The 24,431-nt window shown below is 42.7% G+C and overlaps 3 protein-coding genes across 8 annotated transcripts; 2 read left to right on the top strand and 1 right to left on the bottom strand.

The window, feature by feature from the left end:
* Window positions 1-164: 164 nt before the first annotated feature.
* On the bottom strand, window positions 165-6,516 carry utp6 (UTP6 small subunit processome component). Its single transcript, XM_010872954.5, has 19 exons — window positions 5,951-6,516; window positions 5,776-5,860; window positions 5,644-5,685; window positions 5,433-5,525; window positions 5,291-5,338; window positions 5,105-5,168; window positions 4,847-4,965; window positions 4,644-4,721; window positions 4,481-4,562; window positions 4,317-4,398; window positions 3,852-4,027; window positions 3,603-3,682; window positions 3,378-3,455; window positions 3,001-3,180; window positions 2,192-2,272; window positions 1,841-1,950; window positions 1,471-1,537; window positions 1,015-1,087; window positions 165-785 (listed from the first exon to the last, which is right to left on the bottom strand). The coding sequence occupies exons 1-19, from the start codon at window positions 6,040-6,042 to the stop codon at window positions 631-633; spliced, it is 1,785 nt and encodes a 594-aa protein (XP_010871256.2). The 5' UTR covers window positions 6,043-6,516; the 3' UTR covers window positions 165-630.
* A 145-nt stretch (window positions 6,517-6,661) lies between these two features.
* On the top strand, window positions 6,662-16,390 carry suz12b (SUZ12 polycomb repressive complex 2 subunit b). 3 transcript variants are annotated; one of them, XM_010872958.5, is made up of 17 exons: window positions 6,662-6,922; window positions 7,423-7,567; window positions 8,542-8,588; window positions 8,673-8,737; window positions 9,002-9,070; window positions 9,188-9,237; window positions 9,422-9,507; window positions 9,597-9,831; window positions 10,008-10,113; window positions 10,351-10,456; window positions 11,032-11,209; window positions 11,417-11,505; window positions 11,718-11,861; window positions 12,070-12,227; window positions 13,307-13,505; window positions 14,087-14,166; window positions 14,493-16,390. In XM_010872958.5, exons 2-17 carry the CDS (start codon window positions 7,438-7,440, stop codon window positions 14,815-14,817), a joined length of 2,067 nt encoding a protein of 688 aa, XP_010871260.1. In that variant the 5' UTR covers window positions 6,662-6,922; window positions 7,423-7,437; the 3' UTR covers window positions 14,818-16,390. The 3 variants fall into 3 exon arrangements, with proteins under 3 accessions (XP_010871260.1, XP_010871257.1, XP_010871258.1); XM_010872955.5 differs by having other exon boundaries at window positions 14,087-14,187; XM_010872956.5 differs by having other exon boundaries at window positions 6,662-6,966; window positions 14,087-14,187.
* Window positions 16,391-16,571: 181 nt separating this feature from the next.
* Window positions 16,572-24,116, top strand: atad5b (ATPase family AAA domain containing 5b). Of its 4 annotated transcripts, none has more exons than XM_020049479.2 (14): window positions 16,572-16,594; window positions 17,441-17,506; window positions 17,620-17,964; window positions 18,553-18,649; window positions 18,743-18,831; window positions 18,968-19,110; window positions 19,381-19,852; window positions 19,964-20,091; window positions 20,210-20,303; window positions 20,389-20,447; window positions 20,541-20,768; window positions 21,012-21,751; window positions 22,068-22,226; window positions 22,430-24,116. In XM_020049479.2, exons 2-14 carry the CDS (start codon window positions 17,458-17,460, stop codon window positions 22,506-22,508), a joined length of 2,682 nt encoding a protein of 893 aa, XP_019905038.2. In that variant the 5' UTR covers window positions 16,572-16,594; window positions 17,441-17,457; the 3' UTR covers window positions 22,509-24,116. The 4 variants fall into 4 exon arrangements, with proteins under 4 accessions (XP_019905038.2, XP_010871262.2, XP_010871261.2 ...); XM_010872960.3 differs by lacking the exon at window positions 16,572-16,594 and having other exon boundaries at window positions 16,608-17,506; window positions 19,381-19,549; window positions 19,658-19,852; XM_010872959.3 differs by lacking the exon at window positions 16,572-16,594 and having other exon boundaries at window positions 16,608-17,506; window positions 19,381-19,602; window positions 19,702-19,852.
* Window positions 24,117-24,431: the final 315 nt, after the last annotated feature.

Raw genomic sequence — 24,431 nt, 5'->3', positions numbered from 1 at the left:
TACTGTATAACCCTGCCTTTTTATTATGGTACAGGCCATAATAATTATGGTCCAGGCCAATTATTATGGTCCAAGCCATAATAATTATACCTACAGTCATATGATGAGCAGGATGTTGGAACTGCTACTGTAATACAATGTAATATACTGTTCAACAGGTGGAATACAATAGAAAAGAAACTTTATATGACTTACACTTTATAAACCAGACTAACAACAAACAGCACAAAGTTCATGTTTGGTAAACGTACAATGAATGCAATGGGTCTGAACATAAAAGGAAACAATTCCAAAAGTTGGTAACTTACGGTCACTTGGCATCATGTGGCATACGAATTGCAAGGAAATCTCAAATACAACGTAACGCTCCATATGACTAAACAGCAACAGCACAGGGTTGATTTCCCCATCTCAAGGTAGACTTTGCCATTAAACCACAGATCTACAATCAGATTCCTCTATCCCCAATCCTAACATGTACCATCAGAAAGATCCAACAGATCTGACCCCAGACCTGTGGTGAGGCAACTTCTACTTCCTTATCTGATAACTGCAGACGTACATGCAGTGGTTTCGCCACTGTTGGACCCGTCCACTTCTGGGACCTGTATAGAGGTGGACCAGTGTTTTCTAGATGTGTCCAGTCTGCAGCAGTGTGTACTGGGTAATGAACCTCTCCACACTCTCCCCCTCCAGGATCTTCATTGCCCTCCAGTGTATCCTTCCACAGTTCTCTGGCTGGCCTCTGGGACCAAGCTCTTCTCTGATGTACTCCAGCCACAGATCTGAAGGGAAACAGCCACATACGGTTCTGACCTTCTCGCCTGACTTAGAAGGTTCAACATCACCCCAAAAAAGGAAGCACCGATTACGACAGCGGCCTTGTCCCAATTTGTGAATTGTAATGTTTCATTTCTTTGATTCTTTTGGTGGAACAGTAACTGATATGCTATCATTTACAGTAAATACGCTGTCATTTTATATGGATGCGTTTTCAGAAAACCGCACTCTTACCATCATCTGTGGAGCCAAATTCGCTCAGCGCTCTCTCATAGAAGTCTCGCAGGTTAGTCATCTTGGGAGTCTCCTAAAAAGAAACCGGCACATTATTTCAAATAGTAATTAGACCTAGCCAGATCTGAAATCGATTGTTCACGCTGTCTTTTTGGCACTCATGGAACTGGCTTAACTGACTAAACTCAACTCCACGATTTACAATGGAGCACGGGGGCGACTAGCCTGGGTGGACTCTGACTTGGGTTTCTTTTAAATAAAACATTTCTATTCTTTGATTGCTGAAATCTTAGCTGAAACCTTAATACAGTCCAAAATACTTGTTTTATTACAGATGTTTTGGTACATAAAGCCCCAATATTTGTTAAAGTCTGTTCTGACACGATGCCTTTAGCTGGTTGCCTCCTGCCTGACCAGGGACTTTCATTCATTACATTAGTGACTTGGCAGACTTACTTGTTCTTTCTCGATCTGGATCATTCGGGTAAAAAATGCTTTGGAGAATGGCCGGCTCTCATGCAAACTGAGAAAGACATGAACTATTTTAAAATATATATATTTAATAAGGTGATTTGACTGAGATCACATTAATAGCAATGACTTGGGAGTAATTAGCGTTTTTTTAAATATATTCTTTGCACCTTACTGGCTTGGATATTTGACCTAGCAACCTTTCGGTTTCAGATGGTCTAACCGCTAGGCTACATTCTTGATTGTCTACAAGGATATGTTGTACGAAATAACTTCTATGAATAAGATTTGTCTTTGTAATGATTTGCCCTTCATGTACACAAGAAACAACAAAAATTATGCTCATATTGATTACCTTGTGAAAGTCTTTCTGGCTTTCTTGTAACCCCCGACCCTGTACGACCAATCAAGGTACTTCTCCTTTATGTCCATGGATACGGCACGCACTGCAGACCGTAGGCCTCTCTGGGAGCAGAGGAAGAACGGCCATTTATGACAAACATCACGCAAACCACCAAAGTTGTATGTAGTCAGGTGTGTAGCGAACAAATTTCATTTTTGACACTGGGATACAAGATTGATGTGAATCGTAGAGAAAAGCAACACCTGGATTAAGCTATGACATGTGTGAACTGGTGGTGTCCTATCAAACGGTGTCGTGTCAACGCGGTGTAACAGGAGATGTTAGGCCTCCGCGGTTCTGTACCTGAAACAGGGCCTCGGTTTCCTCCGGAGTCTGTGATGTCATGCTCCACTCCACCTGAAGCTGCCAGAGGGGAAGACTCTCCTGTCAGCAGACAAGACCGGGCTGGTTAATGTCAGGTAAGATGCGTTTACACATTTAATCAAACTCCCTTTCAATAGGTTGCTGAGCCAAAAGAACAGTTGCGGGTAATTAAGGCAAAGCATAGTCATAAATCTTGGTCAAACTATTTGACATGTAAGACGCAATCCCACTAGGCCAATATTATTTCCCAACATACACCCTGGATCAACGGTGTCTTTGTGACTGAGTAATCACATAATGTAGTGGAGGGTTGGACATGATCCACCTGAACAGTGAGCCTCTTCTGTCCTCTACATTATGGAACACCCATCAAAACAATGTATGACTACCTAGTAACATTGTACTACAAAGCGAAGAGTGTGGGTCTCACACAGGACTCAGGAGAGTAAAAAAAAAAAAAAAAAAGATAAAAAAAACTGAATGGGTTCAATCGAGAACACTGTGGTAGTAATTTGAAATTTGAATGCTGACTTTTTCTGGAAACTTTTACCTGAGAGGATAAGGTCTATCTGGTAGTAGCCACAACTACCACATAAATACAGTATTATAGACTAAAGAGTTAGAGCACTAAGTGGAAACTTAACACAATTGTTTCTAGTTTTTTTTAGCAGAGGAGCAGTCATTTCATAAGTTAATAATATGCTGTAGGAAGTTAACCAGGACAGAATGGAAGCTGGCCTACTTTTACAGTACCAGTTTTGAGTGTGTGTGTGCGCATTCATATGTACCTTGGGATTGATGTGTGTCAGAGCGTCCTGGAATATCTTTCCCATGGTGCCACTCCCCAGATCAAGCAGTGTCTGCAGGGCAAGGCACCACATAGCCACCGATTGGCTGTGGCGCTGGGTGGCTGCCATGGCAACTGCGGCGGCCTGCTCAGAGCCTCCTGACGTGAGTAAAACCTGGACCTGGACAGACAAGAGTCCTGATTGGCGAGCACTGTATTGAGCTGGATGCTGTACGTTCTCCACATACATAATATGCAGGCGGTTAATACATTGTTCATGTAATACATTGTTTACAGGCTGTTAATACAGTGTTCATGTAATACATGTAATTTACATGTTTACATTGTTTAAGTCCTAGATTTACATTCCAAGCATACCCAGTTCCTGTAGAAGTCCTCTTTCAGCAGTGAGGAGTCGTGGGCTCGCTGAAGTACAGCCAGCAGCCTCTCTTGCCTCTGAGGGGTGCAAACATAGACCGGTGAAACCTTTCAATCAACACCCTCCTTTCGACATCAACACTTAGATCCCCACTTCTCAAAAGCAATATTCTGCACTAAAGACGGAATTCAGTGACAAACTTAATATAGCGTTGAAATATTGACCTTCTCCTTCAGCTCATGGACGTTGGTTTTTCTCTTGAACCTCTCCAGACAGAAGGACACGTAGCACGTCCACATGGCCTCTGGAACGGAAAAAAGGACACCACTCTTCACATACTCAGGCACAATCCAGGTCCCAGACAGTTCTGGAGGGCCACGTGGTTCATTTCTACTGTACAGTACTGTCTACATGTTGAGTTGCACGTTGTGTTGAGTTGCAAGTATTTTTGTTTCCAACAGCATTGAGTCTACCTGTGTTGAGCATGTTGAGGCCCTCCTCATAGACCTGGCAGCAGCGCTCCTCTCTCCTGGCAATGTCTGAGGCCCGCCCCTTGGCTGACTGAAGCTCCTCCCCCACCGCCGCATCCAGCTCCCGTCTGGCCATGAAGTCCCATGTGACTTCATGGTCAGCATACTTGCCCTGCAGGCTGAGAGTGGTCGTTCAGGATGGTCAGTGTCCATCAGTCTTCATGTTTACATGCCACATGCCCAGGCTCAGTTTCAAATATTATGACGGCGATTGTGGAATGTTTTCCTCTGACTGTAATTCTAAACACTTCATAAAGTAGGAAAGCCCACCCACACGTCAATCTACCAAAATAATTTCGGACCATAGGCTACGCTTAATTTATCACAGCCCCTCCCAAAGAATATTACTGTCACCTTCACTAAGGCCAACTTTGAACGGTGTTTCATACAATACTAAAACAGACTTACTCTTGGATGATGGTGGCCTGCAGTTCTTTAGTGAAGTCAAAGATGGCAGCAATGTTCAAAAGAGATAGGATGAAATCAGCTCCTGCAACAGCACAGAGAAAACCATGATCTCTACTCTGACTAATATTGACTTACACAATGAAAAACAACACAAAATGACATACCTTGTATTTTCGTAGTGGCATCTCTGTACACCACCTCGGCCAGTTTGCCACTCATAATCTCAAGGGGGAACTCATATTCTCCCTGCAGGTTAGATAGAGCAGGACAGTCAGTGACACAATGCATTATGGAGAAGCTCAGGGGTGTGTGTGTTTGTGTACTCACCACATCAATCTCAGCCTTCTCCAGCTCCTTCTGCTCTTTCCTCAGTTTCTCAGCATGCAACAGCTCCATACGGAAATACTGTCCGCCAAAAGAGGTACAATGTTTGACTTGTATGAATATTTGCAGAGCATGTAAAAATATAAAAAATTTAAGGACTGTATGAATTACTTTAAAAGCAAACCCCCTCCCACTCGACTCCTTACCTCCTGGTAGACCTTCTGGCTTTCTGGATGGAAGCGCAGGGCACGCAAAAACAGTTGCCTGGCGCTCTCAGGTGAATTTCTGTCCTCCATTTCGCTCTTGGCAGCCATAATCCACACAGCTGGCAAAAGGAGAGACAGTTACTGATTCTGGTGACCGGACACCGTCACCCAGTTAATCAGCCAAACCAATGGTAGGACTGTGTGTAGTGTGTGTAACAATGTGGGCCAATGACAGGTGGAGAGAGATGAGAAATCTACCTGGTTTCTCGGGGTGAATGGCAAGCATGGAGGAGAACACCTTGCTGAGTTGACCCTTTGTGTTCTGTTTGCAGAAGTAACCAAACAAATAATTTCAGCACCAGAATGCAACGTTCTTAAAGCTAACAACGTTCTTTAACCACCAGAACACAACGTTTCATACGCTTAGAACCCAAGATAACTCACCCATTTCTTACAGAAAGCAACATGTGAGAGCCACAACTGTAGATCATTCTGGGTAAAGAAATGTGTATATTATCGATCTGTCCAGTTAGTGTGGGTATGAAAATTAGCAAAGCATAAAATCCATCATATGCTTGTATAATACCTTCCATTTAGTGGTGGCCCTTTTGAAAATGTTGTTGATCCTCGAGATGATGGAAAATTCAATCTCCTCTTTTTTAAAAGTATAGCCGATGCGCTGAAAATTAGGTATGTGAGACAAAAATATATTTCGGATACAAATATTCGTAGAACTTGACAGGACTTGGCATGGATACTGAACGTGGATATTAAAACATAGAAGGTTCAAAACTTACTGATCGTCTCTTCTTTATCAGCTCTAACACATTGATTTCATACTGACAAAAAAAAAAAACACTGATTATTGCATTGTATGAATATCCCACATATACATACATGTTCCACCTTCACTAGCATTTGTCCCTCACCTGAATGTATGCAATGAAGTCAACTTTGGATATGATTAATCGATGCAGCTTGTATTCCAAAGCTGTCGCTCTTTTTAGCATGGATCTGTAATTCAGAAATTGGTCTAATTAATACAACTTCAAATATAACGTGACTGATAAAAACATTAGCTAGCTACTGTACGTTTTATCTTACTTGATTTCCTTTTTGGTGAACAGTCCCACTCTTTCCAACTGTTCCCACTCAGGGATTCTATTCTCGATCCGCTGTTGAACTATCTCAGCCATCGTCACTTTCTTGGTGTTTCAATTAAGAATGAGTGCTATTGTAAATAATGTTGCTGTAATGGATTTTCAAAGATTCACGATATATAAATAATCCCGGCTTCACATTTTACACGTGTGGAAGTTTTGCTCGCCATACGTCCGGTTCCGTGCATCAACTGGGTCCGTGCAGAAATGTTCAATTTACAGAAAAGCTAGACCGAAGCAAATCTTTGTTGGTTTTTATTATTTATTTCTTGTTAATGGAAAAAAAAACATTTATATGAACAATTGTTCAAGTTAGTTCTCTGGATGTATATTAATAAAAATAAACATCAGAAGCATATTTCCAGAAAATAGTTCAGAACTAAGCATATTTGACAACTGCAGTTTCTGTACGTGAGTGCATTGATTCATTTTCCACAACAGAAATTTTCAAATGTCAAAATGTTCAAAAACTAATATTATGAAAAGTAAACAAGCTTCTGACCAGTGCAAAGATTTCCCGCAAAATCGTTGAAAGCAACAGAACGCGAGCGGCAATTTGTGTTCTCTACCGAACTCGTTTGAGTCAAATACGTTTGTGTATGGCCAATCACAAATCGTTAATTCCTTATTCGCGTTTCTATTGGATTAGAAGTATTTCTAGGTGGCCAGTAGAGTAAAGTCACAGTATTTTAGCATAACGTGTAGCTCATCGGAAGTTTTCATGTTTTTCATAGAATCAATAAAATAATCTATCATTTGTATGTAAATATTATTTATGTACTTTACCAGTCGACTTCGTGTAAAGTGTTGGAGGGCATACTGGACAACAACATTTGGGATTTATTGTCGTTAGCCAACTATGCTAGCGTACCTTGCTTCATTTGCCATATAATAATTTCATGGGTTGCCTGTGTTGGTGAGTCTTTCTAGCTGACTGGCTAGCTGGTCTTTGCTAACCAGGTTAGCGTGCTTCACTGTACTGTCGGAAAGCAAAGTATAATATTGTTGTTTTATCCATTTCAAATATCTAACTTTACAATTCCATACTTTGAATATGTACCGGGTTATAGCTAATTGACGACATTTGTAGGTTTTTAAATGCTTACTGGTTAGCCTGGCTAACTAGCTTAAAAACATCCAGATGCTGTTTTTTACGGTATTGTACGGTACTGTAGTTAGCTAGCTAATTATTGATTTAATGTATTTAGGTGTTTGTCTTTGTAGTTACATTGATTGTCTTAAGCTGTGTTATGGGACGCTGAAGTGGAAATAAATGAATGCTAGTTTTATACAAAGCCAACACTAAAGTAGGTTAGCTAGCTTGCTAACCCAGCTAACAGATATGATGTATCCTTTGTTTTGAAAATAACCGTGATATTATTTGTTTCCTGTCTTTATGTATGGCGTAATGTAAAGCATTCAGGTGAAGTCATGAGTGGGACCAGTTGTAAAGCGAACGGCGCCGTGTACCCGGCCTCAACGACCGTGATGAGCACGGTGAAGAAGCCGAAGATGGAGCAGATTCAAGCCGACCATGAGTTGTTCCTACAGGCCTTTGAAAGTGAGTAGAATTACTTTTTACTTACCAGGAAGTAATGAATGTAATCATAAAAAATATTTTCATTTTATTAGCCCTTTCCACTTTTAAGAATATCAAAGATTTGACTCAATGAGTGAGTAATATCTTTGTATAAATTAAGATTTAGTCCAACCCATAAATGTATCGGTGGCTCTGTTGGTACTTTTCTAACACCCTTGCGTTCAATCGCCTGCTAATATGTGATTCCACGCAAACGTCAACGAAGACCATGCAAAAGTAACAATAATTTCCAAAATGAAACTATTTTTCCCTATGATCTTTAAAGTCTTTATTTTTGAGTACCTAATTTATTAATATCAAGGAAGCTGCGTTCATACATGCAAGTGTATTCCCTGGATCGAAATAATAGTTTTTATCAACCACCTGTGGTCTTGAAATGATTAAAAAGCAAGCCCTACAAAATATACTGGCTTTAGTGTACAGATAAGTGGGTTTGGAAATGTAGGGACATGCATGTGGTCTTAGTTTGCATATATTTTCATATTTACTTATTATATTTTTCTACTTTCAACTGAATACAGTTAAGGCTATGTGTAAAGCTATGTAATTAAATGTAATTATTCACTCTTAAGGTAACGTGCCACTTGACCTCTTAAAAAAAATTATAACATATTTTTGTTATGTGCATTACTTTAATATCAGTTTTCAGTAAAAATTGAAAATGACCATTTTCTAAATCAGGGTCCAAGTTTTGGGGTCCAAGTTTAGACCTAAAAACTGTATCACCCAAAAAGCTTACTAATTTCATATAACATCATCGCAACACACTTATTTACCATTATTCCAACGTTCCAATATTTACTAGTCCAGTTATAAGGGGAATACAGTATACATTACGGGCACATCTAAAGTTTCTTGCTGGTTAGTTTTTGATTTTGAAATGTCATTACATGTTGAAAAGACAACTGATGTCAAAGTTATGTGTGTTTGTTCAGAGCCAACACAAATCTACAGATTTCTCCGCACAAGGAACCTGATTGCAGTAAGCAAATATTTTATACATATTTATTTAATTTTCTAAATGTCTATTGTAATAATGTTTAACATCCAGATGTTTCTATTTCAGCCAATATTCTTGCACAGGACTCTCACCTTTATGGCCCACAGAAACAGTCGAACAAATGCCAAAAGGTGAAATATTGTTTACTCATTGATCTGAAAGGTATCCGATTCTTATATGATTGTAAGTCATTAATCAGAGATGGCATTGTATATTAGGACTGGCTGAGATATCAGTATTGTTACATATTTTTGCAATGTCGGAATCAAATTGTGATCTATGTAACATTGTCCTATCATATTGTGGCATTCCTGCGAATACCCAGCCCTATATAAATAGTACCACTCTCAAGGTACCACTCCTAACTCATGCTACGTTTGAAATTGTGCGATTAGGAAAACCTTCAAGGTGGATGACATGCTGCTTCGTGTGGAGAAGATGAAAGGAGAGCAGGAATCACAAAGGTAAATCACTTGTCCATTCACAGCACAGTACAGGTGTGGTACCCACCTACTGAAATAATAAATAAAAATAGTTTGGTTACGAATCAATAATAACTGTATTACTATTTGTTTCTCTAGTTTATCCTCACATCTGCAGCTTACCTTTACTGGATTCTTCCATAAAGACGGTATGCCCAGCAGTACTCTCCTATTTCCAACTTGATAACGAGTGCTTTAAGCACCTTGGTGAAGTTACACGGATTGCACTTGCCCATGGTCATTAAGATGCAATTTATTTGTATTTCATCTGTGTCTTGTGTGATTATTGTACATATACCGACCAAAGAATGTTAACCCCCCCCCCTCCCACAGAAAAGCCATCTCAGAATTCAGAAAATGAACAAAACTCAGTCTCTCTAGAGGTGCTACTTGTCAAAGTCTGCCATAAAAAACGAAAGGTAAATGCACAGAACGCAACTTCGAATGAAACCTGAATGTCACTCATGACCCCTCAATCCTCTCACAGCTTCTGGTATTCTGTCCTCAGGATGTCAGCTGCCCGGTTAAGCAAGTGCCTACAGGTAAAAAACAGGTGCCTTTGAATCCGGACTGCAGCAACCAAACCAAGCCGGGCTCCCTGCCCTCCCTACTGGTGTCTAGTAACGAGTTTGAGCCCAGCAACAGCCACATGGTCAAGTCCTACTCGCTCCTGTTCAGGGTCTCCAGAATCGGGAGGAGGGACATGAATGGCCTTGTGAACGGCGAAGCCAACGAAAACATAGGCAAGTGATTGGAAAACCACTCCCAGGGACACTGGATGACTCCGCGTTAGAAAGTGTCAGTCTCTGTCTGTTTGGAGGGAAACCGGGAAGTCGTAGCCAGGGAAACACTCGTACGTCTGTCAGCTACTTTGTTTGAATGACGTGGCGTCGTTCTTACACCCGTTGTTTTCTGTTAGATGTGACCGAGACGCCCAGCAGAAAGAAGAGGAGTTCCTCCCACAGAGAAGATGGAGAGACCACGGAGACATTTGTCGCACAGATGACCGTCTTCGACAAGAACAGGTAAACCCAGCGTACAGCGGTCCTCGATGTAAGTCTGGGCGTTGGATTCGCACTGTAAGTGGTTGCTGAAGCTCCACTGACCTGAGGGATATCTTAGCTTCTTGTATGAGTTGCATGCGCTTCCCCCCTCTCCCGTATTAAAACCGTGGCAGCGCCTCATGCTCTGACAGTCCTGATGTGTGTTAAACGCAACGCTCGGCTCTCACGGTAAACATGCGTGCTCTCGGTCGTGTGCAGGAGACTGCAGCTGCTGGATGGGGAGTATGAAGTGTCCATGCAGGGAATGGAGGACTGCCCTGTCAGCAAGAAACGAGCCACCTGGGAAACCATTCTGGATGGGAAGGTGAGTGTGTCAAAGGCCTGTGGGTGGGTGTGTGGGTGGGTGTTTGCAAACCCTGACCCTAAAAAGGTACAGCATTTTGTTCTGGCCCAGCAGCGAATAAGCCTGGTTAAAGTGGCACTTTTTTTCACCCAGTTTAACATGAGATTTCATCACAGGAAGGTGTACCGTTGAAGTCGTGACATACATGTAGATGGTGGAGGGGCCTCTATAGCGCTGCCGATGGTTTCTCTATTGTTCCTTAAAGAGGGGGGCAGATGTCATGACTTCCCTTTAGACCAGTACAGCTTTTGGCCCAAGTTGGCCCAAAAAAAGATGAGTTCATCCTTTGTGTGTACTGTCTCTATACTTAGCACATCACAATTCGAGAGGGGAAGTCAAAAAGAATAAAAGGTGATTCATCTTTTGAGTACACAATACTGCATAAATGCATCGTGATGGAATACTGGAACAAATGCTTCCAGTACCAGCTCTCCCACACCGACCACCCCTCCCTCACTGCGAGTAATCTCCACCAACACCGCCCCCCGCGTGGGCCGATTACTAATAGTAAAAAAAAATTGGTTGTGCTCCCGCAGAGGCTTCCACCGTTCGAGACCTTCTCTCAGGGACCCACGCTCCAGTTCACCCTGCGCTGGACGGGCGACGCCAGCGACAAGTCCACCGCCCCCGTGGCTAAGCCCCTGGCCACGCGGAACTCTGACGGGGCCAGCCCCGCCGAGAGCCGACCCAGTGCGCTCAAATCAGCCCCCCTGGGTAAGAATGGAATGAAGACACTTAGGAGACATTCGATACAAACCTCAGCTTAGAGGGGCCCCACGTCCGTGTTCCTCCACCGGACTCGCGTAACAAACCGCCATTCTCCGAATGAGGACATGAGAGTGTGTTGCAGAATCTACTAACCAACGAGCACATGTTTTAGTGACTTATCTGTATTAACGTCTGAATTGTTGTCTCACCCAGCCGTCAAGGACTCTGTTGGCACAGACATCCAGATGAGAAGAGAACAGATCCTGTGTGAGCCGAGACAGAAACTGCGCATATTTTACCAGGTAGGTTTAAAGCACAAATGTCTCAGTTGAAAGACATACACTTTGACTGCTTGCGATCGCGGCGGTTTCCTTTCCACAATCCCTCTCTAAGCAGAGGACAGGAATGGCTTCATATACGTTCATACATCAGTACACATCACATCTCTGTACTAATTCGGAAATTAGTGTCGTTAATTAACTGGTGCCAACTGCGGGTTTTCCTTCCGTACCAGTTCCTGTACAACAACAACACACGGCAGCAGACCGAGGCCCGAGACGATCTCCACTGTCCCTGGTGCACCCTGAACTGCAGGAATCTCTACAGCCTGCTCAAGCACCTCAAACTGTCCCACAGCCGCTTCATCTTCAACTACGTGGTAAACGGCCGGACCCTCCCCACCCTCAGTTTCCTCTTAATGTATTACGAGAGCCGCTAAGCCAGGCCCAGCGTGGTGGGTCGCCGGACGCCAAAGGGATCCGGCAGTTGCCTACTGCTGGAAACCTGGCATATGCTGAATAGGAGTGATCTGGTGTAATGAGAATGAAGTGACGTGTAATTAAAACGAATGTCCCCTCTTTCTCCAGCCTCACCCCAAAGGTGCTGGGATCGACGTGTCCATCAATGAGTGCTATGACGGCTCGTATGTGGGCAACCCCCAAGATATCCACAGCCAGCCGGGCTTCGCATTCAGCCGCAATGGCCCGGTCAAGAGGACTGCCGTTACACATGTCCTGGTGTGCAGGTAAAGGTCATCCCTATTCCCAAACGCATTTGGTGGCCAGGATTGTATGTTGGAATACGCTTTAACCTGGTTCAGTGTCGGATTTACTTAAGCTGCAATATGTGTGTATGTACCTCTGAAGGCGATGAATAATTGTTTTGCCATGTAGCGCGACTAGGAATGCATCTTTTTATTTTGTTCTTTTCATTACGTCATCTGCACTCACTGTTTTTCCGTACCTTCACGAAAAACAATGGATTAATTTAGTTAATACTTTTTGAATATACATTGTTGACCTAAATACATCTTGCATTTTAAACATGAACTCGGTGAGTATAGAAGACATCATGAAACTTCTGGTTGAGAATCTGTTTATTGTAGTAGCCTACCTGAGACCAAACAGATTTGACTACTTTGTTGATATTGAGGATTAAATTCAATCCCCCGGATGGTAATTTGAATTTGTAAAGATTATATAGAGATTATATACATGCCTTTGACAGAGCCATTAGTGAAGTCATTCACTTTTTTTATCAGGTTACAGAACCTTTTGCAACTACAGAGTAGATAGTGCAGCTACTGTAGTTACGGTTGAAACTAGTGTTTACATGGTTTTGTTCACGTTGTGGGTTTTCAGTGTGTTTCTGTTTAGACTTACTAAAAGAGTAGTCAGATTCAAGCTAGCAATTTCCGACAGACAAAATTGTTTTATTCTCCTTTACCGTGGTTACCTCCTTTCGGTTGCAGCTGAAAATGTCTGTCCTGTGATATTTTGGCCTACTCAGATCTCAAGCTGTTTTGGGAAATAAAGCAGAAATATACCAAGTTACTTGTTATTGGAGAGACATTACACAATTTTCTTATTGGCTGCTATTTGTTTAATTACTGCATCTGAGGAAGGTTTCCAAGTATATACTCGGTATATGGCTAAACTGAGAATTCTCGTATAGTGATCCACGTGTTAGTATAACATGGTACCATGAGGTTCCAGGCAATTCCCACCCCTAGTATGAATGTGTTCTGTCTTTTGTGTATCTCCTACATACCCACGTTGGTGTTGATAGCCATTGTGCATGTAAATGACACCGTTTGTCTTGTAGGCCCAAGCGGACGAAGCCCAGCCTGTCTGAGTTCCTGGAGTCTGAGGACGGGGAACTGGAGCAGCAGAGGACCTACGTGAGCGGACACAACCGTCTGTACTTCCACAGTGACAGCTGCATGCCCCTCAGACCCCAGGAGATGGAAGTGGACAGCGAGGACGAGAGAGACCCCGAGTGGCTCAGAGAGAAGACTGCCACGGTCAGTCACGCAACCTGCTTATAACGCCACTCAGAGTGCCTCTAGTTTGGCCATCTGTCCTGGGCAATTCTGATAGTGTTCAACTTTCAGCTCTGGGCGTGTCCTGCCCAGCATTTTTTATTACCCTTTAGATTTGAAGTGATGCTTCTTAGCCTACTTATTAAACATATGGCAATCTAGATTATCCCAAATGTACTGTGTTTTGGGCGTTTGGTAAATTTGTTTTTATAGTTGATTATTTTCTGTGAGTGTGGAGCTATCTTTAGCAGAGTGGAAAAAATGAATAGTGTGCACGCAAGGAGCGTTTTGGGGCAATGAGAGGGATTTCTTTTGCCACTCCGATCCACTCATCTACTGAGCCACTAAGACAAATATGAAATGATAGAGATGTTATTTTATACATTCTGTTCCTTTTCCATTATACAGGAACATTATAGAGGAACATTACAGCATACAGGAACCATTCCCTGTTATTGTTCATAGACACATTTTTAGCCACCAGCATTGATTATATGTTGATATGTATGACAATGTGGAAGCTAATGTTTGAAAACTGTCTGTTGGTCTGACTGCGCCCACAGCAACTGGAAGAGTTTACTGATGTCAATGAGGGCGAGAAGGAGGTGATGAAGCTGTGGAACCTGCACGTCATGAAGCATGGGTATGTACCTAAAAGCTGTGGGTATGTATCTCTAATCACTAGCCTCTTACGGCACTATATCTAATAACTTAGAAATACACATACAGCCGCATCACCTTGAAGACCCGTTTTACAAAATGTTCTGTCTAGGCAGTCGTAAAGTCCAGTTACTGTACGTAGATCGTTTGGAAATACACATAATGCCATGCCACTTAGAGAACTGCCATAGGATGGAAATGACATAGGATGAAGTGTTTAAGTGGTTGTCCTTGTTCTGTCATTGTCCTTAGTGAGCCCACATCCTGACCTCGTCTCCTCCTGTCGCCTTCTGTCTCCTCTGTATCTAGCTTCATCGCGGACAATCAGATGAACCAGGCCAGCATGCAGTTTGTGGAAAAGTGCGGCGCCTACATCGTCCGCCGCAACCTCTGCCGCAACTTCCTGCTGCACCTGGTCAGCATGCACGACTTCAACCTGGTGTCCGTGGCCACCATCGACCGCGCCATGTCCAGGCTCCGCGACATCAAGGAAGAGCTGCCCGACGCCGGCGCCGACGACCAGGCTGAACGTGCTCTCATTGAGGGCGCCTGTAATGGCACCGCCATCGCCTGCACCCCTGGAGGTGGCGGCACCAAGCACGGCAAGAGGACAAAAAGCTCCGTAACGGACTGAGGACATTTCACGGCTGCTGTTGATCGGACCCACTCGTTTTCACGACTAACCAACACGCGTGGTGCTTAGTTAGGCAGAGAGGGAGATTTCAATGGAGGATTGTCTTCAACTGACTGATGGGATACAAATACAGCTACAACACACAAAGCAGGCATATGAATACTCACTGTACTGTGAGGTTTTACCAAGTCATTATGCACTGTGAGCCAGTTTAGTGATTCTTGGGGTTTGGAGAAGCCAGAGGAATCACTTGAAATGGATATTGTAATCAGAAACTGAGAACAAACTGCATATTGGTAACATTGTCACTCCTCATTGTCTGTTTGTATTCCATTACCCGGTCAGTTTTGGTCTTGGATCCTTTAGGCTGATTGTTTGTTTTTGTTTTTTAGCACTTGATAATAATCTGTAATAGTGAATTGTTTCAAACTTGAGTTGAATCACCAGGTTGTTTTTTGTTTTTATTCTGTGCAACTGCATCAATTGCACCCTCTTGTCTCAAATCCTCTGCAACATTTTCTTTATTTCATCGGGATTTATGTTTGGTTTTTGAATGATTGTTTCTGTCGATAATACCTTGAGGAGTGGTGGATCAGAGGGCCCTGATATTTCCACTCAAGAGGATGTTGCTCTGCATCAGTAGGCAAAGGATTATAAAGCCAAGACAAACTGCCAGTCAGCCAGCCCTTCCATGTAGACTGTTTTATCTCTACTGCAGGGGTGTATTCACTAGAAAACATAGCTGAAGCGAACAGGATGAAACGGGCAGGGACCTACCTGAATTTATCCAACAAAAATGTGTTTTCGTTGCAGAATGTGTTCCACAGTGAAGTGTTTTGCTGTGATGTGCGTTAATGAATAAACCCCAGGACTACCAACCAATGGACATCTGACATGCTGGAACCTGTATTATGGTTAATAGGTTTGGGGGATATTAGAAACTCAAAACATTTTTTTATATATATATATATATATTCATTTTTTTGCTTAAACATGGGTTAGCTAGGAAGTGTTGAAAAACACTTCTTACAGACACTTTGTATACATTGTAATAATGTCAATATCTAGCTATATCCCATTGTGAACCTGCTTATCACTGGTTATAAACATGTAGAATTTTTCTTGAAAAGCAATATGCTATTTGTTCATGGGAATTGGGTGGTAGTTGAGTTGTTTATCCTACTATTAGGTTCTGTTTGAATGCCAAAGGCTCTTGGAGGGGAGGGGGATTTTAAGTAAAGACTCAATTATGCGATAAAATGTTTTTTGGGTTTTTTTGCATCTCATTTCATAACTTGAAATGTTAAGTTGTTGTTAAAGCCTTAGCTGTATGTTGCATTGTGAGTGCACAAATTGAACAAAAGCAGAAGTGTTGGTGCTTTGTCAAACATTCACATTCAACTCTATGGACCAGTTGTTAAATCCCTGATACATTTATGCACGTTTTTGATCGCCAGGATATATAGATAGAAAACAATCAATTCATCACTCCTGTGAAACCACCCTTGAAGTCATAAACTGTTATAAACTTTGGATATGGGGATTTTATATTTAAAATAAAATACATTTGACATTTCTTGTCCGCTTTCTTTATTCAAGTGATATTAGTATAAATCATAGGGAATATAAATAATTTAAATATCCTAAGAAAATGCATACCTTTGCTACAACATATGAAGCGACATGCAAACCTATGACTAAGAACATAAAAAATTAAGATTTAAGGACGCCACCCCCAAGCATCTGATTGGCCGATCCGTGTGAACATTCGGAAGAGGTAGGTTGCACAAAATTTAAACGTTTGGCTGGGTGTGCTGGTTAATCTTTTCAGAAAGCCACATTTAGAAAATGATTGCAAGAACGTAAACACAGTTTTAGTTGTTCAGAAAGTTACGTGTTTGATTATCAACTAACTTATGCAGCCCATGCCGCCAGAAGTAAAGGTGCAGTAGATATCTAAAGCTAGTTATTGGTGTAACAATAGGATAACGTTTACAGTAGTGACGTGCTAACTTCTTCGTAGCTAGCGAGTTAATCCAGCATTTGCTGCCATCTATGTCAAAGCGAAAACGTTTAAAGTAATTATTTTTCATTCCAATGAAATCACGCCTTATTGACAGTACTGATAACGTATTCAGAAAGGATTTTAGTAGAGAACAATTTGGTTGTCTTGGTCAACACTGCTTTGCAATGGAGAAGGCTAGGTGCGGACGATGCGCAGACATCACTAAGTACTTAAGTCATGAGCCAGTCAGTAAGAAGAGCGTCCTTTCTGAGCATGTGGCAGATAAAGAGAAACCTAAGATTTCACCGTGGCACATTAGGGGGACTTGTGATGAGGTGCCCGATCGCTCACTGTCAAGGCCAGCCATTAGGCTGCACAGACTAAAGCGCAACACACACCGCAAAACATCAACATGCCTTATCGAGGACCCTTTGAAAGACGTAGTGGTTTCAGAGTTGTGTGGCTCCAGCGCTGGAAAGCTGGAATATGAATTGGCACTCAATGAGTCCAGCTCAACACTTAAATGCAGCCAGACTGAGAGGCAGAGAGATGAGTTGTCATTGCCGGTACAGAAGAGTTTGCTTGACGAAATCAAAGCGTCCAATCCACTGTTCCCAGTCAGAAGAGTCTTTGCTATGTTGCTGAAGAAATACACAGATAGTCTACAGGCGTCTAAAACCCCAGGTAAGATTGAGAGACTAGACAATTATATTCTGTGTCATGTTTTTACTGTCATATGTATTGTCTGTGGAGCATTTTCCTGTTTCAGATTCATTCTCATTGGTGTTTTGTTTTAGAGAAAGACATCAGTGCTACATCTCTGCCAAGCCCTGTAAGAGAGAAGAGGAAACATCCAATTGAGATGGGCGACACTTCAACAGAATGCAAGCGTCAAAGGTGTAACCCGGGGAAAGAGGAGACCTTCTTGACTGGTTATTGTCCCTCTTTAGTCCAGCAAGTCAAGGAGTGTCAAAAGTCAGGGGCCCAGCCCAGAAGAAGCAGGCTGAGCCGAACCCACAGACTCAAGCAGCAAAAGGGGCAGGTTGAATGTCTGATGCATCCGGGTCAGACACCTAACACACCAAACCAAGCAGAATCTCCTCCGGCCTATCCTGTCCAGACACAGATATGCCATAAAAGAGGTAATGATTCTAAACACAGGTATGTTTTTAAAATACAAACTATTTATCCTTTGTTGTATGTCCTATCTTTATTCCCCAAACCAATGGTTTTTAAGCAATGCATGAGGGGCTGTGGTATGTGGCCAATATACCACAGCGAAGAGCAGTTCCTTGTAACAATGCATCATAGTGTCTTAATTCAGCTGTGATGTATTGGCAATACATCACCAACACCCGCGATGCCTTATAATAAGGCAATAATATAAATAACAAATGCAATTATAACAGTAAAAGGTTACGTGATGTCAGGGTTTCATATACCACTGCTTTCAGCGAGTCAGGATTCAAACCACCTGATTTATAATACCTAATAATACATTATTTTAGTTGTCAATTCCACACACGGTCCAACTACCATGTAACTTACTTTCAAAGGGAGCAATAAGAGTTATATTAAATGTCACCATGCCAGCTCCGGCATTCAATCAAGCAGCCTTTCAGTTACTGGTCTGAAGCTTCAACTTTTTCGGGTATATGACGATACAGGTGCACTTGGATCTGTTGTTATTATCTAAAATATGTACCTGTGGTTTATTTTTTGCTGTCAAGTTCACTATCTTGAGGATGTGCTGTGGACAGAGAAGTACCAACCTCAGCACTCAAGCGAGATAGTTGACAACTCGTCCTCTGTAAAGAAGCTACACAGGTGATCTGTACAACACTAGTCCTTCAAGATCAAAGTAAAAAATTATGATATTGATTAATCATAAATGTATTTCCTTAATTTCTGTCATTGCAGTTGGTTAAAAAAATGGAAACTGAGGGCTGACTCTGAAGAGAGGAGAAAAGAACAAGAAAGGAAATCAGCGGAAAACACTAACAGCAATGGTAAAATAAAAAATATATCTAATAATGTTGACCATAACTTAAGACCAGTGTCTTGTGTAACAATAATAAAGGATCCAAAAATCACTGTTGATGAAGATCACTGATTGAAGCGTCAACCTCTGGTTTGGCTGTGCAGACACTTGGGACTGTGGCGACTTCCAGGGAGAGACCGGCGTGGCTGAGGAGGGGGATCTGTGTAACACCATGCTGATCACAGGACCTCCAGGGGTGGGCAAGACTGCCTCAGTATACGCCTGTTCCCAGGAGCTGGGCTTTCAGGTCAGTCTATGACTACTTGGGAGACTTGGCAGAATCGTTCACGCAGGACCTACCAACTGGTGGTAGGGTATGATAAAGAGACCTTCCTGTATGCTTTACTTCATGTCACAATTTAACTGGAGGTTGTGGATAATTAGATAAGTGTTTAGGGTCAAACCATTAAAAGAAACAAATTTGATCTGTTGTGTGCGTTAAACCTGTGTGTGCAGTATTTGGGTGATTTCATTACCAAATGCCCATCTTGGCTGCTTGTGTCCTTGGCCCCTGCAGGTGTTTGAAGTGAACGCTTCCTCCCAGCGCAGTGGTCACCATGTCTTGACTCAACTGAGAGAGGCCACCCAATCTCACCTGGTGGAAACGCAGGAGAGCAGCACTCTCAGACCATCTTACCTCAGTAGCTGCAACAACACCAGCTCGACAAAATCTTACCCAGCAACTAGTAAGCAAATCCCACTTGTGAAGACCAAACTACAGACCTCATTAAAGGTTACAGTAAGTAGAGGAGTTCCCACTGCAGCGTGTGCAACCTATGTCGGGCTCTCTTTAGGTAAAGTGCCCTTTCCCAAAAAGGTTGTATCGTCTTCTGCAAAGGGAGCGCCTCCTCGTACTTCCCGCCACAAAAGAGGCGGCGGCAGTGAGGCTTGCGTCACGCTGTCTAGTTTCTTCAAGATGAAGAGTAAACCGGAGATCATGAATTTAGACGGGCCTTCATTGACGACGAAACATGAGCAGCAAACAAACAGTTAAGAAAAACAGGAAACACCTTGCATGTTCACGTAACCACACAGAGACTGCAGTAAATGGATATGGTTAACCTTTTGCGTAACGGTTGATCTTTTCATTTCTTCCACAGGTGTTAGATCTATCAAGACAGGGACTATGAAGGAGGTTCAGTTCAGTGAACTGTCACCAGACAATAAAGGCCCACCAACTTGTAAAACGACTAAAAGGACTGCAACATCACTTATTCTCTTTGAGGAGGTACCGAGCATGGACGTCACATGTTTTATTTCAGTAGCACACCAGCCACTGCTCAAAGACTGGACTGCACAATGTGTCATTTGGATGAAGTGACCTAGCTCAGCCCACTGTCCCTCAGGTTGATGTCATATTCAACGACGACGCCGGATTTCTCACAGCAATCCAGACCTTCATGAAGACCACCAAGAGACCTGTGATACTGACCACGAGTGGTGTGTACTGTACAATGTTCAATCAATCCATAATGAAAAGTTGAATAATGAAAGGTTGAATCCTAACTCAAAAAACTTTCTCCAGATCCCTACTTCAAGCTTGACGGCGACTTCGAAACGGCGCTTTTCAAAACACCTTCAGTGGTGAGTCGAGCATCCTGACACCATAGCGTCCTGTTTCCAGCTGACAGTACGAAGCCGGTACTCCATTTTGTGTCCGTTGGTTCTCCTTCCCAGCTGAACGTCTGCAGTTACCTGCAACTGCTGTGCCTGGCTGAGAACGTCAAAGCTGGTCCAGAGAGCGTGACCTCTCTGATAAACCTGAACAAGGCGGACATCCGACGGAGTGTGTTGCAGCTACAGCTCTGGGCCTGCAGTGGAGGAGGCCCGGCGTCTGCGATGAGCTGCACCCAAAGCATGCTGGGTTTGAACACTGGAACCATTCAGGACCTGCAGACCACTCCAGTAATATTTTGGCCACCCAGTTTGTGTTGTCCCCCTTCAATAGTGTTAGTCATAACGTTGATAGGAAGTTAAACAATTTAGTGTTAACAAGGGTTTCGAAAACCTGCACAGGACTTCACAAATCCCAAGAGGGTTTTAGACCAGATGTGCATTTTGTCTTGTGGACATTGAATGCTTTTCTTCCCTGGTAGAACAGTCAGTGAAAGACTAACAAATGAGGTTTCTTTCTCTTTGATTCCTCAGTGCCACCCCTGGGCAGAACCAGACATTCTCAATCTGATGGAGACCCTGACTGAGAGCTGGAGGACAGGCGTAGCTCTCCTGCACTCAAACCTGGAGCTTCTCCTTCGCCTCCCAGCCAGCACCAAAGCACAGCCGGCCCTCAGCCCCCAGGGAGTGCCTCACCCTAGGCCCCAGGATGAAACACCACCACCTGACATCAACCCTCCCATCCCACTGATCCAGGATCAGACCGGCTCAGTTAAGGTGTCTTCTGGCTCCAGGCTGAGGAGGAGAAACCGGGTGCAAAGCTCCGATTCCAGGTCATTCAAAACACTGAATATTAATGATGACCAACATACCGCTGAGAAGGCAGTGGATAAATTGACGTCTCACCGCTTAGAAGCCATAGCTGATTTCATGGACCTCATGTCCTTCACCGATGCCTCTCTATCAGCGCCTAAGGCTGGCCCATGCAGGCCAGAGGAGCTGGTCTGGACCGGGGCCGAGGTAATGGATGGATTACAGGATGAGATGAGGGAGGAGGATGGCAGCACGTGGGGCTGGGAGAGGACTCTGGAGATCCAGGCTGCTGTGGAGGTCCTGGGCTTCCAGAGGTGCCTGGCTGGGGTTTGGAATGGGTTGACTCGTACCCAGGGGCTGAGAGGGGAGAAGCAGGATAGCACAGTGGAGAAACCCACGCTCCCGGTTGCCCCTCACAGACAGGGCTTCAGTACCTGTGAGACTACTCCCTGTGAACCTGGGTGAGTAGTTCAGTGGCTTGTTGTTGTCCTTTATCTTTATGTTAATTTCTAAGCCACATTGTCCAGTTCATATTTACCACATGTGCAGTCACAATGTGATTCAAACTGATCGGTATTAATTAGAAATAGGCGTCAGAGAAAATATCTAAGCAATTCCTAGACAGGGACACACACGTCATCTCCACTCTCCTACAACGTACGCCGCTGTTTGTGAAAGCGCTGGAAATCACGGAGACAAATGAAATCTGTCCCAGTGTGGCCGCGAACCAAGCTCTACTTTGATGAGTCACAGAGGGATCTGATGTCTGTCTTCCAGTGTGGTCCAAAGGAGACATGACCTCATCAGGACCATTCTCTCAAGCCAAGCCCTCTGCACCCTGGGAAACAAGCAGGCTGCCGTTGTGGACTACTTGCCGGTCCTTCGCGCCATCTGCCAATCTGAGAGGGCCCGGGAGCAGAGCCCACGTAACGGCAGGTGAGATAATCCAATCCACATGTGGAGGAGGTGTGTGTAACCTCAGGTCCACAACAGAAATACAGTTGGACCAAAACCGATTGGAATCCCTTTTATTATTGCTTTCATTATGATTACATTGAGGCTTTAATTGCATGACTTGTTGAATGAGAGATTTGTTGAATGAGTGCTCATTTAGTCCGACTCTGTCTTGCCATTACTAGGTTTCTGCATTACCTCAGGAGTATTCACTTCAGCCTCCCTAAGGCTAGCTTGCGGCTCCTTGCTGAGGACTTCCCGTGACATTTGATTGTAGTTACAATGCATGTGAAGAAGATAAATGCTACAGGCTCAATCTGAGATTGACACCGGTCAGATCCAATCAGATTTCTACAAGTGCATTAGTCCAGCGGAGAAGAACCAAATAAACCTAGGATTGTGCATTTGATAGGGTTATCAAACTTGGTACGGAGATTGTGCATTTTACAGTAGGATTATCAAACTTTATAATTACTGGACACTTAAAGATTGGAGGCATTCTCTGACGTAGTCAGTCAACCAAACTGTCATAATAGAAGAAAATCTGGTTTTGGGAGGGTAAGCTATCAAATACAGTTGCATTGTGTTCAAGTGGCAGCTTGGCTTCCAGTGATCTCAATCCAAGTAGAACACTGGAAAGTGCATCTATGCCGGCAAGTTGCAATTCTGGTATAGAGTTTCTAGTTGACAGGAACCAGAACTGCATCAAATGTGCTTAAGAAGACATATCTCCACATCAAAGGTCTCGAGTCCACTGGGAGTTTATGCGATGAAGCAGGGCCTTAATTTTGAACTGAATATCAAGAAATGAGTGAGAAACCTGCATAAATGTAGAAATGACTTGGTAAGGGTACCCCAAAAATGTAAACCCACAGATCAGACTTATACTCATTATAAAATACAGGAAGATCTTAATGGGGTCATTTTGACGAGTCCAGCTACATTAAAATGTTTTTAACTTTTGATAAAGCTACTAAATATTTACAAACAGCTAGTTTCTAATTTAGCCCAAAACCCCCTCTTGCATCTCTTTCCAAGAGGGCTTTCAACCAGCTCCATATTGGACATGACTTATGGCTAGATTTCCAAAGATATTTAATGGTTACATGTAGCCCAATTATGGATTCAAATGTTTTAGGGGTTTTGGGAAGTATGCCATATGTGTCATTCGGTGTGACATGTATTCTACCCAAATGACTGATCCTTAAATATATCTTTATTTTACATTACAATACTTAGAATCATGCATTTGATCATTTAAGGAATGTACTGGACATGACAATAAGCCTTCCATTACTTATTATGCAAGCCATATTTGCAAGTTATTAGAATCATGCTGAATATGAACCCTTCAATCAAGGGGTTCAGGCAGCATTTTGGACATCAGTACTTTTTCAGATATTCCCTAGCTCTGTGTGAAATTTTGTGGCTTTATCACAAATTCCCCTGAATTGTTAACACAGAACTATGGTCAAAATAACTTAAAAATGGTTGTCAATTTCTATCATCTGTGGGGTTTATTTAGAGGGTAGATATTGGTATTGCTTTTGAGTCTATTTAGCTAATTATGTTCTTAGAGGAAAGCCAAATGGCAGTAATTAAATAAAAATAAAAAAACCTGTTGAGTGACAGGCTTCTCAGACTCCCTCCAATCTTAAATGTCTTAGGATTTTCAAAGTTGGTACACTGTCATGAAATGCACACTTATTTGACATGTCCACTGGACTTCATAGAGCACAGAGCTTTGCTTACTCCTGGGGTTGTATATACCTGTGTTGTACATTCATTCATGCTTGTGAAGTTTGATCATTTCTACTGTATGCAAATGAATAAAATCTAACTTAGATTTTTATGCTTTGTCAAATAAAAACATTTAACGCTGTAGTGTTTTGTAGTATTGCTGTTTTGGAAGGTATTATATATATGTCCATTGCCACAAACAATTAACACAAAATTATAATAGATTGCACATTTGTGAAGAGAGAGCCTGTTTCTGTTTTAAGTCATGGTTGTGTAAAAAAATTCTACTTGTAATAGGTGTGATGGAAACAAATCTTTTAATTTGAGGGGGACCTCAAAGTGAGAAATTGATGTGACAATGCCTTAAAGGTGCCTTATGCATCATTTAACATTTAAAATATCCGATAATAACCGTTACATACCATCAGTCAAACGTTAAAGAACTGT

The sequence above is a fragment of the Esox lucius genome, chromosome 9, assembly GCF_011004845.1.
Source record: "Esox lucius isolate fEsoLuc1 chromosome 9, fEsoLuc1.pri, whole genome shotgun sequence".
Classification (NCBI taxonomy): domain Eukaryota; kingdom Metazoa; phylum Chordata; class Actinopteri; order Esociformes; family Esocidae; genus Esox; species Esox lucius.
Note: the sequence above shows the minus strand (reverse complement) of the source record. Positions and strands in the feature narration are given on the sequence as shown.